Source organism: Henckelia pumila, chromosome 4 (assembly GCF_033568475.1).
Source record: "Henckelia pumila isolate YLH828 chromosome 4, ASM3356847v2, whole genome shotgun sequence".
Lineage (NCBI taxonomy): Eukaryota > Viridiplantae > Streptophyta > Magnoliopsida > Lamiales > Gesneriaceae > Henckelia > Henckelia pumila.
Window position 1 is genome coordinate 22686899 of NC_133123.1, and position 12941 is coordinate 22699839.

The 12941-nt window shown below is 33.0% G+C and overlaps 1 protein-coding gene across 1 annotated transcript; it reads right to left on the bottom strand.

The window, feature by feature from the left end:
- Positions 1 to 10033: 10033 nt before the first annotated feature.
- LOC140860660 (secreted RxLR effector protein 161-like) lies at positions 10034 to 10678 on the bottom strand. Its single transcript, XM_073263666.1, has one exon. It carries the CDS (start codon positions 10676 to 10678, stop codon positions 10034 to 10036), a length of 645 nt encoding a protein of 214 aa, XP_073119767.1.
- Positions 10679 to 12941: the final 2263 nt, after the last annotated feature.

The window sequence follows — 12941 nt, forward strand, 5'->3', positions numbered from 1 at the left end:
TAATTTTTATTGATTAAAAGAGTAAAAATGAATTTATATTAATTTAAAAATTATAAGAAATAACTATCTTAGTTACTATTTGTATAATATTTGTATATTTTAATTATTAATAAATTATTTATTCAAATATAATATATATTTAAATTATTAGTAAATATATAATAAAATGGTATTTTTTACATCTATATTAAATTATTATCCATTTTTTTGAAAAAAATAATTATAAATAAATTATAAATAAATAAATCACACTCAATAAATAAATCATATACACGAATAATATATATTTAATATCTATAAAAATATAATAAAATAAATATTTATTTATTTATATTTAAATTCAAAAATGAGTAAAAAAATATAAACTTATAAATTATGAAATCAATTGGAGAAATTTTATGTCATTAAAATCACGTAAATCGAGACAATGAATGAGTTTTTTTATATGAGATTTGTTTGTTAATGATCTAAAATTTTAATGTTAATTTTTTTTTTGAATTCTCAACAAAACAATACCACATTTCGAGAAACTAAAACAGTACTGATTATTTTTGTAGCTTCAACAGTTTAAAAACAAGATCAACAGACTCCAGTGACATATATTTATTTTATTATATTTTTCTCAATTTAACAAAAAATTTTGTTGTATAATTTGAGTTGACAATTATTTGCCATGATATAATTTTAAAATGAATATGATATTTTTAAAATTAATCAATAAATAACATTGAAAATAAAATTATGTACATGATCAAATTTTATTAATAGTAATTGGACTTCATAGCAATTTAGGTTAAGGGTAAACTCGACTTTATAATTTGATTATGTATCGATTAAATCATTTACAATAGTTCATATACTAATTTGACATTCTATCAATAATTCGTGTACCAAAATAAATAATACTCACCTTTTATATGCTCAATCTCTCTGGTAAAACTATGTTTTTGTGGTTACATGATCAACCATGTTTTCTAACGATGTTATACGTGGGATTTGATTTTGGCTTTATATAAGTGCGGGTCGTTACTATTGATGATACTGTTTTCTTTGAAAAAAATTTAGCAAGATGGCGTTGGCCCTCCTTGAATTGTGCTGCATTTGTATTTTCAGAACACATATTTTAAGAATGACTTGTGAAGAATTACTAAATATTTTAATTCTTATTCTAAAATTTTTACATTTTTGACTAAATACCATGCACTTAGAATACTCGTCGGCACAAGCTTATGAAATATTCATGCTCATTCTAGGGTATATGTCCTTCAAGTGTCCCCTCTTTTTTTGGCATAATGTCACTTTCATTATCTTTATAAATTGGTGTCGAACCTAAGTACATATTCTAATAAAATCTGACAGAAATTGAACTATGCGAGTTCAATTATATCTCAGTCAACTTCAACTCCAAGTTGTAGCTAGCTAAACCTTTGAAAAGTATGTTGAATGGGCCTATCCCCCCCCCCCAAAGAATATCATATGGTACCTCATTCTACATTTTTTAGGAATAGATAATAGGCTGATTATTTTTTCATTACCCCAACAGCGAATACGTCGTTTCTTTCGGTCAGATCAGTGACGAACCTAAGATTTTGGACGATAAGAGACAGTTTCTCGTGGTATCGATAAATTCGGATGTATTCAAAAGGATCATCACCGGCCATCACCTCGTATGTTTTCGATACACCCCTTTTCGAATATTGAAAGCTGGCCGGATTAAGTTGTTTGTCATTTGTCAAGAAGTCATTTCCTTGTCATAAAGCCAGGGGATTTTCAAGAATCTTAGTGAGCCCTCCAAAAAGTTATCTGCCATGTGAATGGGTTACACTTAGCTAGACAAACTCTATTATTGATCATATCACTTGCAATGAAGAAACATATATGCCACTTTTACAACTTATTGGAAATTTAAATTATTCTTGGTTTTAGTTTTCAATTAACCTGTTATTAAAGTCATTTATCTACGGGAGGGTAAAGTGCACCCAATCTCCTCGTGACATATTGAAGTTCTATGAAAAATTTATATGCATTTTAATGATCCTTATGTTATTGGATCTTATGCATGTGTAAGCAAGTAACCAACCTTATACTCCTATAATTTCATATTAGTCATTTATACATACGAAAAGTCACGTGCATAAATAATCTATATTATATCTAAATATAAATGGATATTATAATTATTTTAAATTGAACAAAATAAATATAAATATGATAGTTAGAAAGATAAATAACAAATTTATTGAAATTTGAAGGTAGAGGGCATTATTATATATAGTAAGATATTAAGATAGTAAGATATATTCACGCATCTACCATTTTATATGATCCATAAATTGTAAAAAAATTAATATATTTATAAAAAAATCAATTGAAAATTTTGCTAAAATAAATACTTTTAAATTTTTTTGAAAGAAATAAATAAATCCAACTACAAAAACTTTATCGAGAAAAATCAAATAAAATATTTTTATAACTGAAAAATTTATATATATAAACTTCGGCTTGGATTGGATTTTTTTTTAATATAAACTTTGTATCAAATCATTTTCATTTTGTTTATTTTTATCTTGAGGATTGTATCGACTATCGAGCCGACATTACATTCACAGAGGGAAGACAATAATGGTCGTAAGACAACATCGAGTACTGGCTTGACACCAGACACCTACATGCCAGCCGCCCTTTTCATTTTGTTATTGATCTGGTTGGTTTACTAACATATTCTCTATTATCTAATATTGTTTGTAAGTTAAAAAAACATTAATCTTATTATATTATTATATTATTAAAGTAAAGATTATTTAACTAAATAATTTTCAATTAATTAACGAAAAAATTATTATAATAAAGATTTTTTAATTAACTAACTTTCAACTAATTGATAAAACTTGAGATGAAATTATCATTGTATTCTAACTTAATTTTCAACCAAACCAACGGTAATATGCAAATTAGTCCTTATGGCTTCCATTTTTAAACCATTAGATATTTTCTTATTTGTCAAATTGACCTATTTTTGCCCATTGTTCTTTTTTTATTATTTTAACAAAAATTACTGCCACCTTTGTAAAATTTGTGTTTCTATTGGGTTTTGATGACTATTTGTTTAGGAAAATGATATATATTTTTTATTTTTAAATTTTACAATTTCTTTTTTTTTTTGTTAAAAAAAAAGACTGTAAAAGACGCAATGCATGCACCAAAGTACTAGTCATATCTATTGGCTATCTAAAAATGTGAATAAAAGGGTAAAATATTAACAATTGTGAATCTACAACTTTGCCCTTTTACTCTACACAAATTTATGTAAAAAATTAATACATATAATATAAGGATATAAATGTAAAAGTTAAATATTGGCTAGGACATAGTATTACTTATATATACCAATTATAAAAGTGTGAACCAAGATCAAAGTTTTTCATTGTGTATTTTTCAAATTTTTCCTTGGTTAGAACACTTGATAAATTCTATGAGGATACTTTTGTAAAATCAATTATTATTATATGGTCAAAATTGACAATGTGTGCATATATATTAGATAAGGTTCCAGTTTCCAAAAAGATTGAAATACCAAATAATTTAGTTTTTATTTTCTTGTAGATAAAGTGAACATATTTTTTTCACAAAAAATTTAATTCAATTAAATACTTATTTTCTAAAAGATTGAAACACCAAAATACTTTAGTTTTATTTGTTTATAGATGGAATGACATATTTTTTTAACAAAAATCCTTATGTATTTTAATTTGCGTAAGAACCTATTGAACTAAATAATTATATCATAAGTTCATAAATATAACAAATATCATATTTTTAAACGTTATTAATATATATATATATATATATATATATATATATAAATTAAATTACACATCGGTGTTGAAATAATCAATTCATGTGGATTCAAGTTTTAATACAAAATAATAAATAAAGAACAAACCAACACACAAATATCATATATGTAAAAGTTAAAATTTAAAAAATCTAAAAACTATAAAACTTATTTTATGATATGATGTTACAATTAACGAAGGAATATTATTTTTACAAGAGTTGGAAATGAATATCTTCAATTGTTGTTATGATCGGTTGAAAGTTTAGAGGGGGGTGAATATACTTTCAAGCAGTTTAATAAGAATGTTTGAACTCGATCAGTTTAGTGACTGAGTTCGAGGCTTATCTTAATGTCAGATGTAATTTGACAAACAAAATATGTGGGAAATATGTCAAATTAAAGATTTGAAACACTGAGTGAGTATCAGTTTAGGTTGGGTGGTGATGTTGAGTAAACTGAAATAACACAAGCAATTGTTTATGGATGTTCGGAGATTTCAAACACTCCTACGTCACCCCTTCTTCCACCTCGAAAGGATATCACTAGAAGACTTTGAATTTTACAAGCAATTTGCAAAACCCCGATCTAGTTTAGGACTTAGACACTGCCTAAACAAGAACTCCTAGTACAACACCTTAGTTTCAGTCCTAGACTGATGATAGAACAGAGTGAATACAACTCGAAATCTTTAACACAAAAATTTATCCTACAATGATCAGAATAACACTTCGACGTTTGTGCTTCGAGTTCCTTGATCAAATCTTGAGCGTGTAAAGCTTTGAGTATTCTCGTAAAATAGCAGAGCGTTTTTTGCGTGAGTGACATACTTTGATCGACCAAGATATCTATTTCTACCCTTTGGATTGCTAACGGTCATAAATTCAAATTGTTCTTCTAACAGGGTTTAAATTATTCCCGTTGGATTTGTCACTATCACCAACGAATTCTGGAGCCGACATTCCCCTTGGTATCGTGGCACTTCCTTCTTCAGAGTGTGTCAGAGTACAGATGATCTTATCCAAAAATGGAAAGGTAGTAGACTGATGCGGGTAAACCGATGCAGTCAGTTTAGCGAGTGTAAACGGATGGAGTCAGTTTAGCATCTCTTGGCCAGTTGAGCGCGGTTGTTGATCGTGACATAGTTTAGTTCCGAATATCAGTTTAGCGCTTTTTAGTTGCCCAATTAGTTTGGCTTTCTTTTAAACTTTGTAAACACCAAAACTAAATTTCCCAACAATTTTCTCATTTTTGGTGTTTATCAAAACTTTGAGATTTTGCGTGATAAACTGATATTCAATGTAAACTGATTTTTGGCAAAGATATTCAGTTTGTAAATCTTCCCCCTTTTTGATAAACTGATAATAAAGATCCGAAAGTGGAGATACAAGTGTAGATAACATAATAATCTTGAAACAATAAAAAGTAGATTATATTCGATCGGAAGAAGATCTGTGCAAGGAGGAACTGCGAGATGGTTAATGAGCTGCTGAAGTAAGACGATTTGAGGCTTGAGTTTCATGTTGAGTGCGCAAAATATTCTAAGATAGGCTTGCCAAGGTATTGAGTTGCCGAGAAAGTCCTTGAAAATTTGATTGTACTGATGTATGGAAGGAATGAACAAATTCACTCAAGTGGTCAACTTTTGTCTCCAGAAACTGATGAGAATTTTGCAGTTGAGACAATGATCTTGTCAGCTGACTTGAATCCAATAGGACTTTGTCCAATAGTGCAAGTTTTTCTTGAAGTTTAACTAGTTCTGCACTCATTGACTGTTTCAAAAAAGAGATGTTGATGTTGGTTGCTTGTTGATTTTTCTTGAGACCAGTGACAGTCTTAGATATAGCATAGACAGAAGTTTCGATCTGAGAGATCACCTGATACCAATCATCATCATAAGTTGATGTGGGAGATGGAGTTCCTTTACCGCTGGATGAAAGATTTTCCTTGATAAAGTCTATCTTCTGTCCTTTAGGAGGAGATGAAGGTGTAGTTGAGATCATCTCAATTTCTTCTTTTCCTTTGGGCTGATGAGATGATGATCCAGGGGCCGAATGAACAACCATGGTTAGATTTTGAGACAAAGTCTCAATCTCAATAGCTTTATCATCAATAGATGAATCTTTGGCGATTTGTGCATGCGTTGGTGATTCATGTACTGATTCTTGCAGCTGGTCATCAGTGATAAGAGATAGTGTGACTGATGGATCATCAGTTGGACTGGATGACTGAGGTACTTCTTTTCTAAGAGAATTTGATGGAGCAGGAATGTCATCAATTTGAGATGGAATCTCCAAAGTTACTGATTCTTTCAGAGCTTGTTCAGTAGGAGTTGGAGAAGGTAACTCATCTATCTGAGAAGTTTGCTGTTCTGTGGATTCCATATGAGACAAAGTTAATGTCTCATCTTCATTGTCAATAATTGGAGAAGGTGGTGCTTTCATAGTGATTGGTTGAGGTTCTTCAGGTTCTTCTTAAAGAGAGAGTGAAGATACAATTTCTCCTATAGATGTGTCTGTTACGAGAGAAAGTTGTTGATTATCATCTTCAATGTGAGAAATTACTTCATCAATGTTCATTAATTGCAGTTCAGGTCTGCGCCTGAAATGTGAAGTTGCTGCTCAATAGATGTATCTGTTGTATTGTGAGCAACTGAAGTTTCTTTCTGAAGTTCTTCAAACACCTGATCAATTGAATGGTTGGAAGATTCAGTAGTAGAGTGACCTTTTTTGCTTTTCTTGTGTTTTGATCGGGACTTGGAATGAGATTTTTGTTTCTTCCAAACAAAGGATTCTGGAATTTCCAAAGATTGATCAGTCTCCCAAAGCTGTACTCCCATTTGTATATTGATGAGATCAGTTTGAAGTTGAGTAAAAATGGATCGATCTTCATAAGAGGTTCTGGCACGTGTATCATAGTTCCTTTGAAAGTCATCAACAAATTCACTCAGTTTCTTGATCCTCAAAAGATCATAGAAGTATTTTATTCTTGTCAAGGTTTCTTGAATGTTGGCAGTCTTGACTACCCTCAACACGATTTCTTCAAGTTTGACAAATTTAGACAACTCATTTTTTTTTTGTAAGATGTCTGGCCAATGTAGAGGTCCTGTATTTGTGCCAAGTATAAAAAATTTCATCAGTGCGCTTCTTAGCATATTCAAGTACTTCATCCATGGTCAAGTCAATTTGAAGTTGAATGACATTGGATGGCCTGTCAGGATTTGAGGAAGATGCAATTTGAGAACTTTTTGTTGCCAAGTCCAGGCCTGAATGAGTGTATTCAACAAGTTGTTTTGAACATAAAACACCGATTGGTATAGCTTAAGGCAAAATTATGATCGGTGAGATAAATTGCAAATGAGCCTTCTGAGTTTTAACAAATGTTTCCAAGTCTTCATTTGATGGAGTTTCTTGAGAAGGTTGGAGACTCTGAATTGGTTCAACCATCATGGGTTGTTTTCCCTTGAAATCAGTTTTGGCTTTTAGCTCTTCAACTGTTTCATAAAAGGAGTGTGTGTCTTCAGTTGAGGTCGCGTCCATCTTGTTAGGAATCACAGAGATGATCGGTTTAGATGGAGATGAAATAATCTTTGTCTGTAGAGTTCTTGTCCGCTTGGTTTGGGGCTTCTTCACAATTTCTTCACTATCAGTTTCCTCACTGTCATATATAACAAAATTTCTCTTCTTTTTGGCTGGTTTCTTGACTGGTGTTTTGTGTACTTTTGCAATTACTAAATCAATTGATTCCCTGGAGTGAAATTTGGTCAGATATTCAACATTCAGGACTCGGAGCTTGTGCAGTTGAGAATATGCTTGAAGAGTAACTCCTAGAGTTTCAAGGAGTTGACTGGCTTGCAGTATATATCCAAAGGATTGCTTTGTGGGAGTCATCATTTGAACAAAAATATTGAATAGAATTTTACTCCAATTGATCTTCACACCTTTTATGATAGCAGTCATCACCTTGAATTTTTCGACAGTTAATCTGGCGAAGGACCCTACTTTTTCCAATATACTCTTAGCAACAATATCAGTTAGCATTTGATATTCAGGCTTCAAGTCTCTTTTGAATCCAGACAGAGATATCGGTTGACTTGAGGCAGAAAATGTACTTTGCATTTCAGTGATATCAGCAGTTGATATAGCATTGAAGTCAGTAGTACCTGAAGTAGGTAAACTAAAAGTGTTGGCAAAGAATTTTGAGCGTACAGTAGTGATATAATGACACCAATTCCGTTTGATAGATATTCAGAGTTTTGATATCCAAAAAGGATCGAAGCCCATATTGTTCAAGAGCTGTGCAAATCTCGGTTATGTCTGGTTTATCCATCCCATGTAGAGATTCAAAGTCAACGGCGAGAACATTGAGAATGTAAACTGCAGATGAAGTAGTCATTGAAGTAGTTTCTGTGGATCAATAGAGAAATTCAAATGAAATTAGTATAGGCTTAGGGTTTACGATAAACTGAAATGGTGGTATGATGTGTGACTTGGTCAATACGACAAGTGAGTGACGTGGCACACATAAAAGTTCGAATTTCAAAATGAATAGTACATTAAAGTGGGAGATAGTACGCATATTTCTTTCTAAAAATACTACTAATTTTGACTATAAATAATGAGCTACAGTATGATAAACAATTCCATAATTTCAGTTGTGCAGAAAAATATGAGTAACAACACTCTCTTGTTCGGTTTTGGTCAAAGTCCATATGTGGCATGTGAAGCATGCAGAGAGAGTTACTTTGAGGCTGAAAAGAAGAAGATAGAGGAGAGGGTGTATGAAAAAGTGATGAAGGTTTGGTTGAAGTTAGAAGAACTCCACATGTATCATCATGCTCAGTTTCCTCCAAGGAAATTTGAAGATGCGAAGGAGATAGCTCAAAGAGAAATGTTCTACATGATAGCACTGGACACATTTGAACCCAGAGACATTTTTAAGGATAAAAATATTCTCAATATGATGCTTAGAAAAGAGTACATCACACTGGTTCGCCTTGCATCAGATGAGCTTATGGATCCTTCAGTTGCCCCTCTTCGAGTATGGGTGATGAACTGAAGTTTTGAAATTTTTCTTATGATAAGGAATATTAAACAAATGTAATTGTAGTTTAGCTTTCTATGAATAAAATAAAAGATGTTACTAAACTGAGTATGTGTATGAACTTTTTACTAAGACTAGTTCAGTTTAGTTTATTAAGTATACTAGAAGATAAACTGCAATACAAAAGAAAAATATCACGAATATCGAAGACATCAGGTAATTAATACATGCGATCAAGTTTCAGAGATTTTATCATAAAAGATGTCGTATTTTCGTGAAATACACGTAAGTGACTCTTCATATATATATATATATATATATATATATATATATATTTAAAAATATATATTAAAAATGAATTAAATGCAAGCAACGCTTCGATGTCTGATATTCTGCACTATAAGAAGGAGACGAAGTTAGATCATTTAAGTATCAAGCAAACACGAAACAATAAAAAAATGGAGAGTTGAATAATAGCCCATGAAAACTTCGTGGAAGAAAAGATTGCTCGTCTTCAAGCAAAACTCGTTCGTATGCAGTTTCGAGGGTTGGAAGCCCTCAGTCTTGTGGAGAGGCGTCTTCTTAATAAATACAAGCAGGTGTTGGGAATCAACGACCCTGCTTATGTCCTCGACCGAGAGGGCATAAAGCTGCTATTCCTGAAGAAGGAGTTGAGGGTGGTGACCCTTCTCCATGGCTTGGAGGAGCTGGAGGATGGTCCACTGGAGGAGCATCTGTTCCTCTGGAAACTAGCTGTGGAGTGTGAAATAAATATTGTAAAGGGCGTTTATAATTAATTAAATATTCTCCTTTTGTTTTATATTGTGTTATATGATATCTGTGATGCGTCTTAGAGGTAAACTACAAAAAGATAAACAAAATAAGATAACAATATTTCCCCTTAATATATGCTTAAACAGAATTTAAACAGATAAAGAATTTTAAATCAACTTGGATATATATAATGAAATATCTCGGATGAAATAAAAAAATATCAGTTTAATGGTTTGAGAAAAATTCAGTTTAGGTCAAGCGAAACTGTTAGAAAATTTGCAAAGCATAAACTAATCGATGTAAATTTAAGTCAATTCAATGAGCCCTAAAATATTTCGAAAGTAAGAAAACTTAGACTCTGGGAGTGATTTGGTGAAGATGTCAGCAGTTTTTCTGCTCCGTTGATATATGCTCCAGTTGAATATTCTTCTTGAGTGCATGATCACGGATAAAATGATGTCTAACTTTGATATGCTTTGTTCTTGAATGAAAAATAGGGTTGTAAGTTATTGAAATGATACTGGTGTTATCACAATATATAGGTGATTCTTGTTCTTCAATTCCATAATCCCTTAATTGTTGTTGAATCCAGAGCAGTTGAGCACAACAACTGCCTGCAGCTAGGTACTCAGCTTCAGTTGTAGAAGTAGCAATGGATGTTTTTTTCTTGCTAAACCATGAGATTAGTCTATCCCCAAGTAATTGACATGATCTACTTGTACTTTTTCTATCCAGCTTACATCCAGCATAGTCAGCATCTGAGTATCCAACTAGATTGAAGGATTTATGCTTAGCATACCACAGACCAATATTCTGAGTTCCTTTAAGATACTTTAGTATCCTCTTGGCATTTATGAAGTGGGACTGCTTTGGATTAGACTGAAATCTAGCACATAAGCAAACTGCAAACACAATGTCAGGTCTACTAGCTGTTAAATACAGTAGAGATCCAATAAGTCCTCGATACATCGTTGCATCGACTGGTATTCCCCCTTCGCCTTTGTCAAGTTTAATAGATGCACCCATTGGGAGTAGTTGCAACTGTGCAGTTTTCCATTCCAAACTTTTTGATTAGTTCTTTGGTGTATTTAGTTTGTCTTATGAGTGTCCCATTTTCCATTTGTCGAACTTGCAACCCAAGAAAGAAATTCAGTTCACCCATCATGCTCATCTCGAATTTTTCCTGCATTAACTTAGAAAATCTTGTGCATAGTTTGGGGTTAGTTGACCCAAAGATAATATAATCCACATAAATTTGTACCGGTAGTGTGTGATCACCTTTTGTGAATTTAAATAAAGTTTTATCAACTGTGCCTATAGTAAATTCGTGTTCAAAAATAAATTTGGTTAAGGTGTCAAACCAAGCTCTAGGAGCCTGTGTCAGTCCATATAGAGCTTTGTTTAGATGATAAACATGGTCTGGAAACTGATGATTTGTGAAACCAGGTGGTTGTTCAACAAATACCTCCTCTTGAAGTTTGCCATTTAAGAAAGCACTTTTGATATGCAGTTGATAAACTTTGAAGTCTTTGAAGGATGCATACACAAGAATATTCTTATGGCTTCCAGTCTAGCTACTGGTGCATAAGTTTCATCATAGTCAATTCCTTCCTCTTGCCTATAACCTTGAGCTACTAGTCTTGCTTTATTTCTGACTACAGTTCCTTCTTCATTGAGTTTGTTTCTGAAGACCCAACGAGTGCCAATGGCTGACTGGTGTGATGGTCTTGGAAAAAGATCCGAGACCGAGTTTCTAGTAAACTGATTTAATTCTTCTTGCATAGTCTCTATCCAACAGCTGTCAGCTAGTGCATCTTCAATTTTTTTTGGCTCTTCTTGAGATATAAAGGCTGAATGAAGAAGTTCTTTAATCATTTGCCCTTGAGTACTTAGTGGTGCTATAGGATTACCTATCACCAAACTGAGTGGATGCTTCTTGGACCATTTGAGTCTAGAATTAGGCTGATTCTCATTGTTCACATGTGTCTCTAGATCTTGATTAGTCATGTTATCTTGTTCAAGCTCTGTGCCTTCAATGTGTGTGTGATGTTCTTGAGTCTCATGTTGCTGCTCTTAATTATTCACAACTGGGTGAGTTTGGTGGATATCAACTGATTGATTAATGTTATGACCTTCGACTGCTGGTTTCACTAGTTCAGGTTCAGGAGTTTGAAGTGTTCTGATGGGTGGTGAAAAGTTATCTTCACTGTCATCTTCACTGTTATTTACACCGTCATTGTCCAATTGAATTTCCTGAAATGGATCTGAGATTTGATGAGCATTAGTTGGAATGTCAGTAGTTAAATCCTCATCAAATATGACATGAACTGTAGAGACCCTTACCGAGATCACCTACTAATCATAACTTAGACATGCAATTAACTTAAACAAACAGTAAACCAGAAATAAACTGCGGAAGCAATAAATGGTATACAATCCCAAGGAAAGGAATCTGCAAATACCCAAATAATTTATACAACCAAATCGAATACTGTATCAACCCAATACAAATAAGAATAAACCCTAGGCAAAGCTCCAACTGGCCATCCGTTGCCTAGCCCCCCTTGGATCCACCTGCCTCATCCAATCGCAAACCTGCCCCATGGAAAAGGGTGTCCAGAAACACAGAGCATGAGACATGAGCATAAAACGCTCAACATGAGAGTATGAGTATACATGAATGCAAGTGTACCGCCTACTGACTAGAGGTCAAGAATCAGATAACAAAGATAGACCGGGCCCTGGTATGTAGCACGCTGTACCGTCGCTTCAGGAGGTGACTCATATATCTAAATACCAGTGGATACGGGACTCAAATCGATAGAAGTCCATCCACTAATAGGATAGGGTAAAACCCTACTAACAGACATCTCAAAAGAGATAGCTCAAGATGCAAATGTATGCAGCATAAAATCATGTCATATAAATCATGCAGTCACATAATACATGCATACTCAGTCAGGATATTTCGAACAGTACTTTCGTACCTCAAATAGTGGGCAAGCTCTACCAGCTCTAAGTCCATGCCTATAATTCGCGCTACAAAGCCAAATGATACTAATATCATTAAAGTGCTCTAAAAGCCTTAACTGAGTTATTGCATACTCCTAAATATTTTTAGAAATCAAAAGCTATACCTTCGTCCGTCGTTAGCCATTTGATGTCAATTGCCTCAAAACTAGGTCACAGCTCCGCTACGACGCTTGGACCTCTATGCCACTTCCGAGTTCCCAACGGAACGCCTATAAAGCCCTAGATCTAAGCTGTAAGACCAAGGAATCGAGAGATG

Bases quoted from the DNA above. Each gene is read 5' to 3' on its own strand.
- LOC140860660 (XM_073263666.1), bottom strand. From the start codon at position 10,678: ATGGGTGCATCTATTAAACTTGACAAAGGCGAAGGGGGAATACCAGTC.